At 43.1% G+C, this 19,668-nt stretch overlaps 1 protein-coding gene across 1 annotated transcript in view; it reads right to left on the bottom strand.

The window, feature by feature from the left end:
* Positions 1-2,101: 2,101 nt before the first annotated feature.
* Positions 2,102-19,668, bottom strand: part of CASC5 (cancer susceptibility candidate 5) — a 17,824-nt gene continuing 257 nt past the window's right edge. Inside the window, exons 2-26 of the mRNA XM_009868304.1 lie at positions 18,714-18,811; positions 17,619-17,658; positions 17,318-17,377; positions 16,588-16,649; positions 16,024-16,079; positions 15,529-15,568; positions 15,157-15,194; positions 14,764-14,816; positions 9,444-14,495; positions 8,549-8,704; positions 8,234-8,296; positions 8,009-8,107; positions 7,523-7,638; positions 7,218-7,308; positions 6,438-6,554; positions 5,755-5,842; positions 5,300-5,368; positions 4,892-4,940; positions 4,679-4,780; positions 4,143-4,243; positions 3,781-3,849; positions 3,542-3,654; positions 2,857-2,975; positions 2,319-2,441; positions 2,102-2,207 (exon numbers count right to left, since the gene is read on the bottom strand). Coding sequence (XP_009866606.1) covers positions 2,102-2,207; positions 2,319-2,441; positions 2,857-2,975; positions 3,542-3,654; positions 3,781-3,849; positions 4,143-4,243; positions 4,679-4,780; positions 4,892-4,940; positions 5,300-5,368; positions 5,755-5,842; positions 6,438-6,554; positions 7,218-7,308; positions 7,523-7,638; positions 8,009-8,107; positions 8,234-8,296; positions 8,549-8,704; positions 9,444-14,495; positions 14,764-14,816; positions 15,157-15,194; positions 15,529-15,568; positions 16,024-16,079; positions 16,588-16,649; positions 17,318-17,377; positions 17,619-17,658; positions 18,714-18,811 — 7,080 coding nt within the window. The remainder of the gene's footprint in view (positions 2,208-2,318; positions 2,442-2,856; positions 2,976-3,541; positions 3,655-3,780; positions 3,850-4,142; positions 4,244-4,678; positions 4,781-4,891; positions 4,941-5,299; positions 5,369-5,754; positions 5,843-6,437; positions 6,555-7,217; positions 7,309-7,522; positions 7,639-8,008; positions 8,108-8,233; positions 8,297-8,548; positions 8,705-9,443; positions 14,496-14,763; positions 14,817-15,156; positions 15,195-15,528; positions 15,569-16,023; positions 16,080-16,587; positions 16,650-17,317; positions 17,378-17,618; positions 17,659-18,713; positions 18,812-19,668) is intronic.

Here is a 19,668-nt window from a genome sequence, read left to right as displayed (position 1 = left end):
AAAATTAACCCTTAGAGTCAGCCCAGACAGCGTGCCAAGGGGCATTCGCGTGGAAATGCGGCAGAGCTCATTCTTTCACAGCTGCTATCCTGTTGCCAAATAGGAAATAATCTATAGGCTACTTTTGTCCTTAAAAAACTAAATTAGTGAAACGCAATTAATTTATTCTCCCTTACCTTTCCCCCCCCCCCCTCCTCAAAAGAGGTGCAGCCATAACCCGAGATCCCATCTGAGCTTTACTCCGCGAGCTGCAGCGAGTTGTGAAGAGTTCTTTGATATTCCATATCCAGCCTTAGGGCTGAGCAAGGGTTAGAATAACCACTGAGTGTGAAAAGCTTTGGTGACAGCATCAGCGTCAAAACTTGGCTTGCAAAATGAGTTTTTGTAAATATTTTATCTCTATGAAGATTCTAGCAGCAATAGGTGAAGTCCTAGAGATGACAGGTGTTATGATCGTTGAGCCCTAATGCCCCGAGGGGAGTTTAAATAAGACCGTCAAGTACAAACCTAAATTAAATATAAAACCGGGACTGCTTAATTTCTGCCTAATCCCCTTTTTTTACTGCAAATGCTTCGCTTTGTTTTGCTTTGTTTCATCTGCTACTTCGATTCAATACCCAGAGGAATATAATAAAACTACCACAGCGCTCACTTCTGTCTTCACAGTCATCCGGCTCCTCAGGTTGTAAATAGGCTGTAAGAGAAACTCAGTCAGACAAATAAAAAAGCTCTGGCTGGCTAATGCTCGTGAAATGTTGCTGCAGCACCCTCTGCGGGTTAGTAACGCTGACAGAGCGGCCCTCAGAAATTTAAAAGTAATTCCAGGTATAATGCCCAAGTCATGTGCAACTTCGGTGCTATTTTCCTATTTAAAAAAATAAAATCAATCCGCAAAAGCCAAGCCACAGAAAGGTAGCGCTAGGAAATGCTGGGAAAGAAACCAAGCACACGCGTTGGTATTATGGAAATCCCTCCCACATAGCTCAGTTATTTCAATAGTAGCAGGCAAGTTGGCAGTCACGAGTTTACATGGAGCAGCCAATAATCACAACCTGAAGAAGGAAGAGCGATAATTCAAATGTTTAATGAACTCCCACCTTCCAAATAGAAGGAAAATTTGTAAGAAGGCAAAAATAGATAAACACTCAAACACACGAAAACATTTTTAAACTCAACATATTTTACAGAGGTACAAAAATGTGCATCTGCCTACAGCATGGCCAGCTGAGAAACGGGCGATAAACTCCATGAGGGTGAGATCAGTTCCAACAGCGTAACCAACGTAATATACAGAATATATACAAACCCAGCCTAGACCGCACCAGTGATACTACAGATACCGTCTAAATTTAAACAGCTCGGTCTCCTCACTAAAATTCTAACGCCTTACGAACTCGGACAATGTGCCAGAACCAAGAGACAGACGGAGCTGGTCAGAGACACTGAACATCAGAACAAACTTCGAGTTGGAGAGGAGCACGCACACAGGACCCGACGGCTTTGAGTCTGTGGCACCGCCAAGTCTACGGTCCAGCAGAGGGACTGGGAGTTATTTCTAACTTTGGCCACCTGGTTAATTATCAGAGGTCATCTGGGTCATCGGAAGCAGGGCTATAGTGTCTGTGTTTTGGGAGGGGTTCCAGGGAACTGATAAAAATAAAACGTGATGTGTGTCAAAATGCAGCAGAGTGGGGAAGCAATAATAGCAAAAGCAAATTCCAGTTGTGTTAATTTAGAAAATGCTGATCGTTGTTTTAAACAAGAGCTCTGTACATCAACCCCAAACAAAATTAACATGGCATGTCAGAAGAATATCCATGCAAGGAAGACTGTGTAAGGAGGCCAAGACCATCAGTGACTGATGGAAGATAAAAGGCAGATTGGATTTGTAAAGGACAGAAAATACTTCCTTCTCCTCTTTTTCTTTTAGAAAACTTGAGGCCTACGCCTGGTTACCAACCCAGTTATTAGACAAGAATACTAACGAGCCGAGCAGCTAACAGCCCCCCCGTTCTGGTGAGAGACAGCTTGAACTCTTACAAGACTAAAATCAAAGACTCTCCAGGCTGCCGTCTTCAGTCTCGCACGTGGATCTAGCAGATCAGCTGGGATCCTGGAGCAAATGGTGATGAATCAAGCTGACTATTCTCCGCAGATAGTGGTGACCAACAGGCACGCTGGAGAGAACAGCAGAAACTTCCTTCTCCCTGGAAGAGGTAAAGTTATCACATGCGTTTAAGAGGATACGGAACGTTTAACTCCCCACCCCTAGCTTTGAAACTGAAGTGCTGTGGAGTGGTTCCTTCTGTTCAGCTCACCCGATATTCCCAATTTGGCTTTGGACAGTGAAAGGCAGCGGAGCAGCAGGGTAGCTGGCAGACAGACACAGGGTCAGCTCAAACTTCGCAAAAGCTGTGGCCGCGGAGAACAAAAGCTTCACTCTGGATGCGAAAGAAACACCAAGATCAACACATGATATTCAAAAGTACTGCCAGCGCCTTTGAGTTAGGTTCCCGAACCGAAAACAAACCACAGAATGGTGTGATTACAAATGTTTTCCTTGATGCAACAAGCTCAGGAACTCCTACAGCCTTTCCAGCACAGACTAACAGTAACTTCATAAATAAGGTTAAAAGAACCTTCCCACTCTAACACCGAGTTTCCATGCACTTGTATATTGTATCAAAGTAACTCTAATTGCTGTTAAACACAGTGGCATAAAATCTCAATTAAAAACAAAACAAAACAAAACAAAAAAACCCAGAAAACAAATTAGCCATATTTCAGTGTTTTGTTTCTGATGACCTAGAAACACTCTCTGAAGGACTGGTGTAAACTCCACCGGAAGTTACTCACTTCGTCTCATCGATATCCGTCTTCAGAAGATTAAATTTTCCACCCCATCTCTCCAGAAATTCAATCTCCTCTCCTAAGATCTTGCAGCGACTCACCACCAGAGAGACCTCATGAAGAACCTGAGTGGGCAAGCAGGAAAGCAATCACACCGGCACACAGGCCCGTGTGACGCTTGGAAGCGCACTTTATCCTAGAAAGTATAATCCCTCCCAAAAAAGCAGTTTCTCTGCCATCTCACTTGGGGTGTGCAAATGAAGTTGTCCAAGCGTAACAACAAATACACAGGTTTTTGCCCTAAGTTTCTCCCTTGGGCTTTGTCAACAGGGCTGCACAGACGCGCAGCAACACCAGGTTTGGCTTGGCAATTTAAACCATTAATTCTTTAGGATACAGAATGGCACTCAGCTCAATAATTTCTACTGGCAGGAAAAAAAGAAAGAATTTTAAGAAATCACTATGACAGACAGACCTTAATGTGGCAAACAAGGAAGAAACTGCAGCTTTTAGGACTTTTGCCTTCAGGGACAGGTAGTTCCCCTCCCCCACAGAATGTTCCTGAAGCAAATTTTGATTTGCACTGCTGAAGCATTCACTAAGATGATTTTTCTCAGCATCAGCCCTATTGTCTGTGACAGAAAAGATTTAATGTCCTTCCAGAGCCTTCCAGGCTTTCCTGGAGCATTACCTGGGGCAGGTAGTACAGGGTGGGGCACTCCTCCTGCCAGCATCCCTGATGACTCCCAATAAACTGGAAGATGAGTCTTTGAACTAAACGTGTGGAAGGTGGAGCTTTTTCCTCTGAAATCCAAATGAAAAACACATTGCCAGAAATCTTATAAAAGCCATATAGCCATGTGTTAGCAGATGAACCACACATGCCTTCCCAAGAACAGATTTCAAGCTACCAAAAAAACACCCCCTTACCATCCAGGAAGGATTCGAAGCTCAGGCTAATGATCTTTCTGGAAGGATCTTCACCGAAAACATCACCGTCTGAGAAGGAAAGTGAAAAAAAACCAACCCCAAACAGTAGTTATTTCTGTACTTGGCTCTGGAGTTACAGCTCCTCCTCTTCAGAAACAGCCACTCCTTACACACTTTCCAGAATTTTTACAGCAAGCACGCATAAGCATATTCAAAGCCACCTCTCTCAGCTTACACGCTGTAGTATGTTTTCTGTTTCCTTTTAGCAGACCTTCACAAACACAGAGGCTGCAGGTTTCTGTGAGGTAACCCTTTAACCTTTCCAACAGATAAACCTGAAACCTACCAAGGTTGTGACTTACCTACTGGGGGGCCAAACACAACGGTGAGTTCAATCGAATCATAAAGAAAATTAAAGACTGCCCGCTGTTCACTCCATTCAGTAATCTCCCACTCAGTGAAGCTAAAAGGGGAAGGGGAAAAAAACCACCATCACTCTTACGTTTCAACCAGGCAACACAATTACCTGAAAGACAACGATCAGAGCAGTACGTGCATTGGCACAGAACACAACAAGGGAATTTGCACATTCCAAGAGAATCTGAGAATATGTTGGGAACACAAGTGTTGACAGAAATGTTTGTTGTGGAATAGGAGGGGAGTTGGATACAGAAAGACTGAACATAGAGTATCACTGCGAAGCTGTTGATAGAAAATCAGTGCATCGCACACAGCAGTTCACCGAGCTTTTATTGCTTATCCTAGGCTGCAAGGAGATGGGCAGCCAAAGATTTCCCAGATCAAATAACACGGAAAAACAAGACCCAAAACATTTGTATTAAAATACGAGACCCCAGAACTAGCTGATAAAAATAAAACCTGAACGTCTTTTCCTTACTCGAATCTCTCCAGGAGTTCCTGGCAGCTTTTTTCTTCTTCCTCCAGCCGGTTCATCTGAGCAAGAATTTGCTCATCCTCAGTCTCCAGATCCGACAGCTCTCTGCAAAAGATAAACCAGCTGGTAGCACACCAGTTAAGAAAACCACCAACCCCCCAAACCCCAAGTGTGCACAGGTGACTTAAGGTCTCTAGATCCTCTTTGACATCTTACTTTTGAAGTGCCTCTTCTTGGGCTTTCAGGTTTTTCAGGTATTCCAATTCTAAGAGAAAGGGAAAAAAGCTGTGAAAGAGCAGCAAAGATCTTAGCTTGATGGCTGTTACCCCTGCCTGGATACAGCTACGCCATCAACAGAAGCTACTAATTACTGAACAATTAAAGTGCTGAAGATGACAGCCAGCACACACTCCTTAAGCCACACTGTGCCAAGTCCTAATCTTCATTTTTTTTTCCAGGGAAAACCAGTCCTTTTCATACTTCAAACTCTATATCCAATGCAGAAAAGAAAGCAGTAGCATTTGCATTCATATCAGAGTTAATATGTCAGGGATGGGGCTGAGTATCACACGGGCCCGAATTTAACTGACCAAACCAGAAGGGCCGTTCTGCCAGCACCGTTACCTTCCTCCAGGTTCTTCGCTTCTGCCATTTCATCACTCGAGTCTGCTTCCGATTCTTCCCAGTCAGAATCTGTGGGAAAGAAGAAGTATCAGCTCTCTGCAGAACTCTCAGATTCGAGACTTAGATTCCATTTTATTTGCCTGAGAGTTCCATAAATCTTAGTAATTCAAAGCCAACTAAGAGGAACGTACAAAAAGCTGGAAGGGTACCTACCAAAAATCTCAAAAAGTAACAGATAACAAGGAAAGCTCCTTTTATGGCCTTGTTTCAAGGCTGCTGTTGTGTAATTTGATTTTTACTTAAGGCATTGGAAGAAAATTCAAAGGCATTTAGGCCTAGTAACAAAGGAATTGTAAAATTCCACCCATCACCCAACACAGTCTCGTAGGTGATTGTTTAAACTGCAGAAAAATGGAGGAATCGGCGTTATCAGTCACTGCTTTGGAAACACTTACCTGCTCCCAGAGCAACGAGGCAGCTCCGGGCCTCCTTGAGCACTTCATCCAGCTTTTCTAGTCTCGACTGCAGCTTTCTGTGTTGTTCCTAAGGTGGGAAATGGTGCTCAGGTCAATGGCTTTTTGGAAAAGCTGGATGGTCTTCAGGGACCACCACGTGGGTCTTTGCTTGCTAAGAAGCCACTTAAAGAAGCTGACGCAGTCTGTGGTTAGAAGGAAGCGGCAGACTGGCAAACCCTAAGTAAAGGGGGTATCTTCCTAATGACTTTTCTTATGAAGGGCTAAGACATGGAAATAAATTCCTAGAGCTTTTCACACATACAGATTTCTGATAACTATCACAAAGCTTTATTTCTTCATTTCCTTGCTAGTTACTGACATTATGACAGTATAAAGAGCTGATTTCTGGTGGCACTTCCTTTAATACTCGTCTTTTCCACTGTTACTTCCACTGCTAAAACCCTGAGGCAGGAGGTTCTTGCAGTGTTAGTACAAGGCAGTCACTGTCCCAAGGTGTTTTACATTCGCACATAAAAGGGAGGTATGTTTAGTAAGAAGCAAAATTTCAAGAAAACATGCAAAGGTACAATAATCAGGCTCCTGCGCTTGACAGTCAGAGAGGGGGAACACCAGAGAAGTTCCTTTTTTGAAAGCTGAACCTCCGTAGCCTCGTGGCACGTTACCTGCGCGCTCTGCAGCAACTTGCTGTACAGCGTCGCTTTCTCGTTGTGAGCCAAGATTTTGCTCTCCTTGGTGAAACAGGATTTCATCTTGTTCAGTTCTGCTCCAAAGCTCTTCAGCTGTGATGGATGGGAAATACAAAGAGAAAGTGAATGGGAACAGGCACCAAGATTGCTCAAAACATAACTGTGCTTGGTGTCCTGGTGTGTGTGCCCACTATCACTACCGTTCTCCTTTAAATACTTTCTGGCCTCATCCTTTGTTCTGGCATGCGACACCGTTGTTGCATTCCAAATCTTGCATGCGGTTTTATTTTTGTGTAATGACACATATTTTCTGTTCGTTAAGTGCCTTGCAACATGACGTGTCTTTCTGAACTAAATCCGCATTTCAGTTCATGGACAATTCTGCTCCACTAGTGAAGCAAGAGAGTCTCAGTAAGAGCAGCTGATTTTTAACTTCCAGAATTGCACTGTTTGCGTAAGCCTCTCTAAAGTTACACTTCTCTTTTCTGCCCTCATAGAACCTGAATTATCAACTTGAATTATCAAGTTTTTCTGTGTTATAGCAACAGACTGCCTTTAATATATTTTAAAGGGAACATATCCTTGCATTCTTCTGACGTAAGTTCTCCTTGCAGTTTTCCATCCAGAAAATATTTTTCCTTTTATCACCTACTTGCCTGCTGTAACTAACCATTCTGGTTCTTATTTCATCTAAATACTTCGATTCACCTCACTTCACTATGTGAGAAACCACAGTATCTCTTCATGCAGTATTACCTCTTCATCAGAGCACGTTCTCATTACTTCCCAGAGACTCTTATTCACGTTCACCAGGAGCTGATCCTGGACATTTGCACAGGGTTTTAACCTGGAATGTGGGGAAAAAAAAATAATAAAAGTCGACAGAAAGTCTTGTTGCAGCTGCACCCAGCACTGAAAGGAGCACGTTGGTATTTACACAACTCATTCCCCTTTAATTTTTCTCATACGTAAAGTATGAACTTTCTTCAGGCTACTTTGCAGGCAACTAGAACTGAAAAAAATAAAATTACAATATACCCTGTGACTGAGAAAGCACTTACTCATCGATCTTCTGAGAAAGGGCCCGGCAGTCTTCTTCATAAATACGCAGCTTGGGGCGATAAACATACTGGCTGTAAAGGAGGTCTTCTGCAGTAGGTGGTGCACTGACTGCACCCTGGGGAAAAACAGAGGGGAAATTGTGAAAAGAAAGAATATAAGATCCATAGTTTTCAGAAACGGCAACTTCCAATCATTTCGTGCACAGACGCCTGCAAAAGGCTCAGAATCTTTATTTTTGCAGAACAGAAAAAAGCCCAAACAACCTAGCGGGGGCAGCCTGACGTGCTCCAATGGCTGCTTTCATTCTGGACGTGTCCCATTTCGTTCTGAGACAAGTGAGGCATCTAACCTTAGATAGCTCATTCCACTTTTATGCCCCACGTTTCCTCACTTTTGAGGCATATACTAATCACTAGAAAGAAAAAACCCACAGGGATATAATTTCAGGTCAATTAAATCTCGTATATCAAAGGCCAGATACTCACGCTGGCTGGAATGTGGCTGTGTCGGGGCTTCTGGATCGGAATGTGGACTTGAAGAAGAGTAAAAAATTCTCCAACTGTGATAACACCACTCTGAAATTTCTGTAAAAATTAGGAAACACGCACAGATAAGTACATTTTTCAACCATGAACGTTTACTTGCATATCTGCACGCAAGTATTTTTCCTGTAAAGGCAAGAAGTTAGCATCCTGCAGCTACTTACGTACCTCCCGTAAGTTATCTTCACAAATGCTATCTGTGAGAAGCTGAGACTCCATCTGACTGCTTCTCTGAACTAGCCAAAAGAACAAGAGAAGAAAGAGGGGATATTGCTGAGGTTAACAACATTCTTACAGAAATTGGAATCTTAGCTCATTGGCTCTAGGAAAAAAAAAGCAATTTTAACGTAGAGTTTGACCTTTATGTGTGTTTCTAGTGCTGAAAGAAGCTGGACGCGGGAATTCAAGGCCTTTCCCAAATAAAACATTGGGTACGGTTCCGTGATTAAGCGTAAAGAACAGCAGGTTTGAGACCATTACCACAAAGGAATTCTTACTTGTTAATTCGGTGTCAGCCTTAACGGAATCCAGAGAGCTGCTGGTGCTGGCGTGAGTGCAGTCAGGGCTTTTAGCCAAGAGATTTGGAGGATCTTCACCATCATGAACTTCTTGGTTTTGAGACACAGCACCAAAAGTAACCTAACATTAGAAAGTTAAAAAAATAAAGAAGAATTATACAGAGCAGTACAAGTCGATCAGTATTTGTTTCTTGACATCCAGAATTTTTAGTATCGGCACATTTTGTACCTAATCAGCACGACAAACCAGCATAGGGCTCGTTAAGCCATTTCCTTTGATGAGCTGTAGGAAGCAAAGCTGCAAAATCCTTCCTTCATTTATTTCTCAAGCAAAGCAGTGGCCACCACAGCACACTCTTCCAGCTTTTGGAACTGGAAAGTTTCTACTGGTGATTACAAACTTATTTTAAAGGTCAAGATGAATGTTCGCGTAGAATTTCCGGATACAACTGCCATTTGTGCTGTCTATAAAATAGCCAATTTAAAGTGAACATCCATGTTTGGATTTTAAATAATTGCTCTAGGCTTCCTCCGTCAGTGCACCTAAGCAACAACTAGGGAAGAGTTAAGTTCAGAGGACGGAGAGTATTTAGCCAAGACAGGACTAAAAGGATAGCATGGACAGAACGATTTCCAGTTGGCAGATCCCTTATTCTGCCTGGTTTGCATGGTTCAGGAAAGTTGCCCACACTAACCCGATTCTTCTATTTTGGCAAAACAATGAAAAACACGTAGTGAAATGACAGCAAACTCGTGGTTAAGAGAAAAGAAAACCTGCCGACAGAGCTGCTTACACCTCCAAAACTCAAACAAGAGTGCTCTTAGTGTTCACTGTGTCCTTGCCATGAGATGAGGCTCACCTGCAAGTCTTGGGAGGCCTCACCATCCACGTTCTCTTCTCTCTTGACCTTCTTTGGACTTTGAAGATCCTCCTCATCTTGCTCCAGAGCTCGTTTTGCATTGCAAGTTTTCGTCTCTTCACCTTGGCTCTTTCCATCGTGGGAGATTTGGTTTTTGCTTACCTCATGGCAAGCATTTTCCATGAGTTCCAAGCTTACCGATTCGTTTGAATCCATGTCTTCCAGGCTGACAGGAAGAAATTCTTCTGCTATAAACTGAGAAGGGCTGATGTTCTGCCTGCTAGGCTTCGTGTTGCCTGGGCTTTCACAGCTGTTCACGCCTGCTTCTGAAACCGGTGCTTCTCCTTTGTCTGAAGATTTTGCATTTATATCTTGTACACTAGAAACAGAAGGGTTTCTTCTGGTCGGTAATTTAGGCTGGAAGATACCCAGAGGGACGTTTATTCCTTGATATTTATCCTTAAATGCCAAATCTAAATTTGCATCTATGGGAGCAGCTCCAGATTCAGGACATGTGTTCTCCTGCTCTCTGGTGTAAAATAAATCATTTGGTTCATTTACGGTACTTTTTCCTAACTTCAGGGTATCCTCTGGCTGAGTCGATGATTTGGGCACGTGGTCAGAAAAAGCAGTTTCGGAACTGGAGAGAAGTGCAGATTTCCTTCTAATGTTTTCCAGCTTTGAACAAACGTTTAAAATACCTGAGAACTCAGGGGCCAGAGTGGGCTCTGTTTGATCTCTTGGACTGTCACTGACCGACAGTTTCTTAGTCTGCTCAGAGTTTATCTGAAAGTCTTTTGGAGGCGTTTGCCCTTCAGCTGGCAGTCCCTCGTTCTCTTTTGATTCCGTGTTAGAAACTGGAACAAGGCTTGCTCCAGCTAAGCCTAAACCTGTAGCTGAATCTTTATGTCCAGGTGGATCATCCTTCAGCGCCTGGTTTCCCCGAGTACCACGTGCATCTGGAGAACCTGGTGAAGGATCTGGTTGCTGGGTGGGAATGGAAACAGGGGACACCAAATCGTCGCTTTCTCCACTGCAATCCGTGGGAGCATCACTTGGAAGCTTGAAAGAGACTCTCTTTGATTTTTTGAGGTTTTCTGGCAGCAGGAGATCCTGCTCACTGCTTACAGGGACAGAATCAGCCGCGGGAAGGTCGAGATCCTGTGGTGTCTGCACACCCATTGTCTCTTGTGGAAGCGAGACAGAACGAACAGGACCTGGTGTCGTGCCACTGGGGACTTTGCTGGCTCCTTCCTCGCTGGGAAAAGCTGATGAATTGGAAGAGGGAATGCAGGGCTCACCCTGAGAGTTTGTGCAATACTCACCATGCAGGTCTTTCGTACGCGAGGGATCTACTTCATCTCTGCAGGAAGACAAGGAGACACTACGCAAGTCTGGCTGCCGAGTGCTTTTACGCGACACTTCTCGATTCTCTAACTCCTTAATGTTGTCACTGACGGCAATAGTATGGGATGCGGTTATTTCCATGTCGTCTTGCTCGTGGGTAAACACAATGGTTCTGTCGGCAGGAGTGGGCTCTCTGCTCTGAGCGACATCACCGCTTAGCAGAGCTGTACGAATTCTGGTGATCCCCATATCCTCGGCCAAAGGAAAGATGACGGTTTCACCTCTGGAAACAGTGCCCTGCCCAGCCTGCCTTGCTGGGTTTAATCTGTCCTCGCAAAAGACTCTTTCGATGCTTTCATCACCGGAGTGAGCCTTGGTCATTTCCATGTCAGCCTGGTGACTCGTAAACATAATTGTGGAAGTCGAAGGAACAGACTGAGCGGGTGGCCCGCCTGGCAGAGAATTTTCTTCCAAAGCTACGTGCTGGGTTTTAGTGATCTCCATATCAGCCACAGCAAGCACTGTAGCTTCGCTACTTGGAAGTACTCGCTGTCCAACCTCCTCATCTGAGTTTGGTTCATCCTCACGTGCCACTTTTACGGCAATTTTGTCAGCAGAGCAAGGCTCGGCGATGTCCATGTCAGCCTGGCCACTTGTGAATGCCACAGTTTGAGCAGGATGAGCTGAAGAGGCAGAACAAAGCCCTCCCTCGCTTGGTGAGACAATTTCACGGCCTATGGCAGCCGTGTGGCTCTCTGTGATCTCCATGTCATTGTTCTCATCGCTCAGCGAAAATAAAACAGTCTGTTCCCCTGTTGTTCCCTTCAGGCTTTTCCCTCCAGTCCTTTTAGCCATAAGCATCCCTTGAGACGCAGCCTTTTCTGTAGATTTATCAATTGCAACAGTGTTGAGCCTACTTATTTCCATGTCATTATCGCAAGTAAAAACACAAGTTTTATCTCCAGAAATGAAGGATGCGTCACTACTGGAATTTTTACACTGCAAAATGATTTTGTCTGCTGAAACTGTATGACTTCTGGTAATGTCCATATCAGCATCTTCTGAAAATATGGTTGTTTTCTCACTTGCAAAAAGCAAAGGTTTTAAACCACTCACGGGTAACATTTTTTTGCCGGACGCCAAGGAGTACACATCATTGGGCATTATTTTTTCATCTTGAACAGGATATCCAGGTAATGTTTTTCTTTCTGGCCAAACAGCACTGATGTAATCAGGAGCCATGACCACGCAGTTGCCAGTCAAGTCCATGTTTTCACCAGAGGGAAACACAACTGACTTTTCTGAAAAGGAAGGCAACTGGCAACGTCCTTTCCGTGGTTCAGAGTGAACCACAGACTCGACTGGCGTTGCCAAGACTTTGTTTACTGCCTGCACGGCATGAGATTTCTCTTGCCTGTCTGAGTGATGGCCATCTGCATTTGTTCCTAGTGCCCTACCAAATTGTCCATTTCCTTTTGTCCCAGCGGGCTCGTTACTGGAAACAAGGGAACCATTTGGAGCCAAAGGAATCCCAGTTTGCTTCTTTCGGTTACTTTTCAAATCCCCGCACTGGCTGGCTGCAGTCTGACTCGTGATATCTACGCCAGGACTACCAGAGCACTGGAGGGTCTGCTTTTGCAGCTGCTTGGGTATGACATCATTTTGGTTACGATTATTCTCGTATCCTTGTACTGTTCTAAGAGAAGCAACGTCCGAGGCAGCAGGATGAGTTTTGGTCACGACCACGTTTTGATCCTCCGAAACCACGCTCGTTTTGTTATTTGCACAGGGACCAGAAGCGTTTGGAAGGGTTTTTTCCAAAGGTTGTGATAAAACAAGGCTTTGACTTTGCAAAGCCACGGATGCAGAGGTGCCGGTGACAATATTCTCAGGGACTTCTCTCTTTCGCTCTTGTGACAAACACACGCTCTTTGCACAAGAACTTGCACCACTTGCCTGAAAGCTTGTTCTTGTAAGCTTATCAACCATCACCATGTTGAGATCGCTGGTATTCATTTCTACAGCCTGGCTTCTTTGAATATTCCCATCCATACCGATCACTTCAACATTTTCCTTGTCCATATCTACAGAATTTGCACCTTTTCTGACATTTTTGTTCTGGTTCTTTCTCGGAATTATTTTACACGGCATTTGTTTTGCTTCTGCAGTGATCCCGTTGCTTTGATCATCAATGACAACAGCATGGCACCTCGTCATTTCCATTTCTTCCTGTTCAGTTACAGGGGAAGATGTACGTCTGTTGTCAAGAAAATGAGGTCTGGAGATCACTGAGGCGAACGCTCCAGCAGCAGATGCGTTTTCAACATTCTTTCCATCATGTTTGACATCACAGGTTTTAGTCACATCCATATCTTCTCCTGAGAATATTATCGTCTTCTCACCGGGCAGAGAACCAAGTTGGGAGTTTGTGAGTCTGTGCTGGAGCCTGCTCTTAGAAACACCAGCAGACACCGAATTTGTACGTGAATCCAAACCAACACTCATCAAGGCTGCCCCGTGGTCTTGGGTCACTTTTTTAATTTGTTCATCTGAGCCTGAAGTTAGTTCAGGAGCACTATTTTTACATGACACAGAAGCCCGATTATCTAAAGATGTTAGACTCTTTGTGATGTCCCTGTCACCCTGTGCTGGGCGGCTGGTTTCTGCCAGTGAAGAGTTTGTATTAACTGGCTTTTCAAAAGTTTTGTGACACGAACTGTTCATTCCTCTGATATCATCATCATAGAATACCTCCGTATAATTCCCAGTAATTTCCATGTCATCGCCTTTAGAAAAAACAACAGTTTTATCACCTCGAAAGACAGTCTCAGAAGAAACAGCTCCTCGGATGGCAGACATCGGCCTGGCCTCCTGTTTCACGGCTCGCAGCACTGCAGGAGCTCGTCCGACTTCAACATTTACTATTTTCTTGTCTGTACAAAGCTGAGGGATGTGCTGATCAGTTGCTCTCTTTAATATCGAATTGTCTAACTCCGTGGGTGGGAAATCATTTTTGAAGTTCAGACTTTGATTCCCCGCACTAGAGAAGGGAAAAGACACTTTTGCAGTGTGACTAGTTGTCATATCCATGCCATCATCTACGAACGCCTCGGTAACATCCCCACACGGTAACTGCTGCGGAGCAGCTTCAGCAGTAGCAGAAAACGCGGCTTTCACATGAGATGCCTGGCATTTTGTCATCTCCATCCCATCATCTTGCCCCCTAAAGATTTTGGTTACGTTGCAGGTGTCCGGTGGTTCGTGGGAATAAATGAATTCCACCGAGGATCGTGCCACGTCTTCTGAGACTTGCAAAGGGCCAAAAAAACCATTTTCTTTTTCAGGTCCCTCAGTAGGATTAAGCAGCGTTGTGTTTGACTTCAAGCTCATCAAAAATTCATTGAAATTTATTTTTTTCACAGCAGTAGCGTCTTCCTTCTGTTTGGAAGATGGGCACGAATTGTTTGTAGGGTCAGAGAAGAAATGAAATTCTTTGCTCATTTCTGCCTTTCCACTGTTAGAGTTTAACCCAGCCAGAAACGATGTGACATCTATTTTCTCAGTTTCGTCAGCTTGATTGGTTTTCAGGTTACGAGTAATCACTGCGGTGTGACTAGCTGTCATATCCATTTCGTTTTCCTCTGAAAAGATGAGGGTGGTGTCATTCCTGTTTGTTCTTTGAATGGCGCTGTCTGCATCATGCCACTAAAAAAAAAAAGGAAAAACAGGAAGAAATTACAGTTGCTGACACTGAAAACAAACAAAGCCAGTTATCAACACTGCAGTGTGATGCCTATACTTCAAAATATAGCAGGTCAGCCCTCAGAATAATGTTATGTGAACATAAAGTTTTCTTTTTTAGTCAGTTGAGTTACATTTTTCATCTTTACAATATAAATTATTGGAGTAGATTCTGAACACTGATAATTTCAGCACAAAAAAAAAATAAAAACAAATCAAAACCTTCACATACTTCGGTCTGCTGCACCAATGCCTGGATAGGGGCGTGAAGCAAAGTGCTCATTCCTGTCGAAAGAAAGGAAAATACTCCGTTTGTTGCACTATTTTCTTATTATTTTATCCACTGAGCTGAATATCTGTGTGCTCGGTTTGCAAATACCACTGAGGAAGTAAGTACAACTAAAACCGAATACATCCTGAAAAACATTTTCACTGCTCTCTTCAGCACTAGGAAAAGCCCCCCGCGCCTCTACAACCCCCTGATGCCAGCAGCTTCGTGGGACAAAGCCCCTTCGTGCAACAGTCCTCGCGGCCATGGCGACTGTTTGAGGCAGGTTAAAATCATCCAGACAGAACTGGCAGTTTTGAGGAGTCATTTTCGTATTAAATCTGTTTCAAAACTCACCAGTGATCTCACAGGAAACAGCTTCAGGTTCTTCATTTCTACAAAAGGTGGGTCAGATAAACAGTTAGTTAAAAGATTTCAAACCAGAAAGCTTCAGCAACGTACTGGAAAGGCAGAGAATTTTCTCGCATAGCTCATGTGGGACTGGGTAGCAGATACCAGACACTACTTATATGACTTCAACATATTCTAATTTGAGTTGCAATCTTATTTTCTCATGAGTCTCTCATGTCAGCATGCCACAAGCCACTGTTCAACATATAGATGACATTTTAATTCCTCAGTGACAAGTAAAAAAAAAAAGACAATGTTTTAATGGCTGCATGTTATGTCAAGAAACGTATTTGCAGGGATTTTTTTTTTCAAACTTACTGATTAAGCAGGACATCATCCCTCGTATCTGCTGCACACTCTAAAAATAGTAAGGAAATTAGACATGACAATGTGAGAAGCACAATCAAACCATTCAGAGACAAGAGTAAACTGCGCAGAAAAGAACGGTCTCACTCTTGCTGTGCCTTCTTCTCGTGGCAAAACCCCAGAGAAGCAAAATACTTGAAGAATGCATTAGCTTCTCAGATTCCTCCTAGGTAATCTTTGACAGAGTGGATATGACATTCTGCTCAGCCTTGATCTAAATCCCCAAGGCAGATCTTATTCTAGGTGCATTTTTTCTAAAAAATAATCTTTTTTCTGAGCTACGAGGTCCACAGTACCCGTAAATAGTGAGTTTCAGCCAGTCCGTGATGGCCAGCTGATTGTGTTGTTCCTTACGTGTGACTGACAGGCCTGACTTCTTAAATTCAGGCTAAAATCTTGTTGCTAATAGTCTGTGAATTCTGCCAGGAGAATAAAAAGGAGTTTTACCTGTATTTTCTCCCTCTGCTGTGTTATTCTTAAGCTCTCGCTGGAAGACTCTGCAGCTAAGAGCAAAAACAACATCATTTTTTTAAACACAAGACTATGGGTTGTAAAGTAAATTAGTAACAACAACAAAGTAAATAAAAAATAGATAAAAAAACCAACCCAAAAAAACCACCTCAGCCCTAATTTCAATGGTATGCTCTGATATGAGATATCAAAAGCCAGAAGCGCACTGAACCCACACGCATTTGCCAGCGAGAGGATGCCATTATCATACTTAAGATGGAAATCACTACAAAGCTTAATGGGAAACAAAAAATTCCTAATTACATAAAATTCACTGAACTGTGTTTTCCCAGCTGGGAAGAGAAAATGAATCATGGGTCTCAGGGCTCAAAATCAACTCAATATAACAAGTCACGTTGTTTGCACACATTTGTGAATGCTCAGTGAAAGCAATTTTGGGGGATGCCAGATTATTACCTATCCCCCGCATTTTATTACCTATACTCTGCATTTTATGCTTAAATAAAGGCTGCAGAGCCACATCCCTCAGACCAAACTTACTTTATGGTGTTCGCAAAGCTGACGCGGCGTGAGTTTTTCCTGCGTTTTTCCACATTGATATCCTGACAACAAAGAACACAACGGTTGGATATCCAGAGAACTGTTCTTACCCGACAAGCCACAAAAAGCGAGCTTTTAATGAAACAGTTGCCTGCAATACGATTTCCTAACGAACTAGCTCAGCCTCGGGGTGCTGGAATGCTGGTGGTTTAAGAAAACACAAAGCATGAACACACCTGTTACATGCACATGACTAAAAGTCTGTAAATACCCAATTTTTAAAGAAATTGTGTCAGCAACGTGAGCAGCTATGAATGATGTCCTGTATATATTTCTGGAAGAAAACATTTAGTATTTAGCTTTTACTCTAAATAAATTGGAAGGCTGGTTTGGGTTTTTTTGGATGTAAAACTCTCAGTGACTATACCAGTTTGTACAGTGGTGGATCAAACTTTAAGTCCAATGGGCTACAGCAGGAGCAAGTTCTGTCTATTAAACTCTGTTTATTCCTTTTCTTCATAGAAGAAATATTCTGATGTAAAATAGAAGTGTATGAAAAACTGGATGGATTTCTTGTAATATTTAGTACTCCAGACATTATCCACTGAAGCAGTTAGCACAAGAGCTTTTACACCTGCATTATTCTAGTGACACAGTTTAATCAGTGACAAGTCGAGAAGCAAACTGAAGATATTAAGAGCATCGGGCAGAAAAAACTTAATAGACCTACCTGCGTCAACTCATTCCCATTTCCCAGATCGTCAAGAGGATTTCGCGGAGCCTTTAAAATCTAAAAGAAAATATAATAGTGGAGAAGTTGGCCTCCAGCTACAAGAACTGATTGCTTGGCTGGGAAGAGTTTGTAAGAGCCACCAGTGCCCCAGACAATCACAGCAATCCAATAGGCCCCTCCTTTGCTTTTGGAATGCTCTTGGGGCGTGAGGAGAAAACGAGTCCCTCTGTGCAGCTGCCCGTTCTTTCCTCCACTCACTCACACAGTTTTATTTTGAGAAACGCCTTAAGTTACTCACAGAGGACAGTCGTTTCCCTCTGAAGTGCTCTGTATTATCACTGGAGGGGAAAAAAGCGAAACAGGCATTAGGGCATAAACTTGAACCAAGACGCGTTTCTTGAACAGTACTGCCACGTTTTTCAGGTTAATAAATTGATTTCTCTATTATTATTACAAAAGCGAAATTAACTCAACAAGTTTGCTTGGAATAGATCGTTCATTCCAGCACTCGTTCCCAAAAATAAGCTTTGGAGAACTCAGCAGACTGGCCTCCAAACCCCATGGTCAGTCACTCTCCAAACAGCCCACTGCTGTGAAATTCCCTCATGGCTTTTCTACATACAATCAGGGAACCTCCGCATTCTGCACAATCAAAACCACATTGCACTCAGGAGGTGCTGCACGGTTTATGAAAAGTTTTGCCTCTCAGTGATATTTGCACCACAATAAAACTCTGAGAAGGGTTTGACTTACTTTTCCATGTTTGGGTCTGCATAAATCTTCTCCATTTCTGAAGGATATGCTTCTCCTACAAAATACAGTACCGAAATACAAAAATATTAATGAACCTCAGAAAATCCTATACAACCACAACTAGACACTAGCCTTAGATGCTGTAACTTTTCCCGTTGTCTTTCTCTAGTCACAGAAATGCACTGAGGTTTAATAAGCCTCTCAAGTCCCCATTTTCTATTACATATCGTATTGTAAAACGGTTCTCTCAACAGTGAGAGTCTTACTGCTTCGACATCCTTTTATTTAACATTAAGATCCTGGTAAGCACTTGAGATAAATGTGATCAAACCCTACACAATACAGAGTTTGCTCTGACTCACGAGACAGTTCTTCAGTCGCCGATTCTCTCCCCACCCCGAGAATATCTTATGCCAATGCAAATAACCCCCACTAGCACAGAAAACTACAGCACTTCCTAAAAGCTCCGTAAGGGGATAAAATTAACTAACCTGAGCCGACGGGATGCCGCCGCTAACACAGACTTACTATCTAACAATTCTTGTAAACTGCAGCAGAATTCAGGGCTTTGAATACCAGGTTAATATTCCTCGTGACTTCTCTCTCTCATGGACCAGGCAAAGGGCACCAAAAAACATACCACAGAATCAACACTACAAAATCAATCCGTGCAATTTTCTGCGCTATTTCATGGACTTTAATGATGATCTTCGTCCACGTGCATCTCTCAATCGACAACTACACAAAGTTTACTTACAGGAGAGCTATAAGCAATCCAGCAGCACATATCATGCTACTTTACTCTTTTCCTTGCTAAACCTTGGCAAGCAATGCTGCAGGAGAAACCCCCACCTAAGCAAGGATTGAGCAATTTGCAAAACTCGCAATTAAGTTTCACAATTAGAAAGAGAAAGGTCTGCACAGAGTGGCTCAGCTTTTGCACTTTATGATCACAGGCTCTCTTATGTTTAAATAGAATTTCTTGTATTTCAGTTTGTGCCCATTATTCCTTCACTAGACACAGCTGAGAAGAGTCTGGCTTCATCTTTTTGAAATGTGTGTTCACAGACACTGATATTTTCCCTCCGAAAAGCACAAGCTCGCCTCTTGTCCACTGAGCCAGTTAGCTCATCCTGAGTGACTTAAACCACAAACTGACTCTTATTTTCCAAGCTAAAACTAATCTCTACGTTTAGCAAAATGCTAAATCGCATAAAATCCTATTGCATATCGTTGGGATAGTGCTCACAAGGCAGAGGAGGGGTTCAATTACAAGGCAAGGGAAAAGGAACAATGTTTCCAGAAATACCAGTTTGCTTAAAGACAATGTTCAGGCAGGGCAAGAAAGCAGGATGAGAAAACTTAGTCAACAGATATTTTTCTTCTCCCCCTCGAAAATTTCTGTTTGCTAAAACTGAAGAACGCGCTATCTTGAAGACACCCTTACCTGTGAAGATGTAACAAATCAGAGCCGGAAAAGCTTTCCAGAATGGCACTGTACTTGTCACACAGAAGCTGCTGCACTGGATCAGATTGAACACAACAAAGAAGTGACAAAACCAACTCCGTGCCTGCAGGTGCCTGGAGAAGAGGGA

This window comes from Apaloderma vittatum, unplaced genomic scaffold (assembly GCF_000703405.1).
Source record: "Apaloderma vittatum isolate BGI_N311 unplaced genomic scaffold, ASM70340v1 scaffold13024, whole genome shotgun sequence".
In the NCBI taxonomy this organism is placed as follows: domain Eukaryota; kingdom Metazoa; phylum Chordata; class Aves; order Trogoniformes; family Trogonidae; genus Apaloderma; species Apaloderma vittatum.
This window is presented reverse-complemented; position numbering and strand designations above follow the sequence as displayed.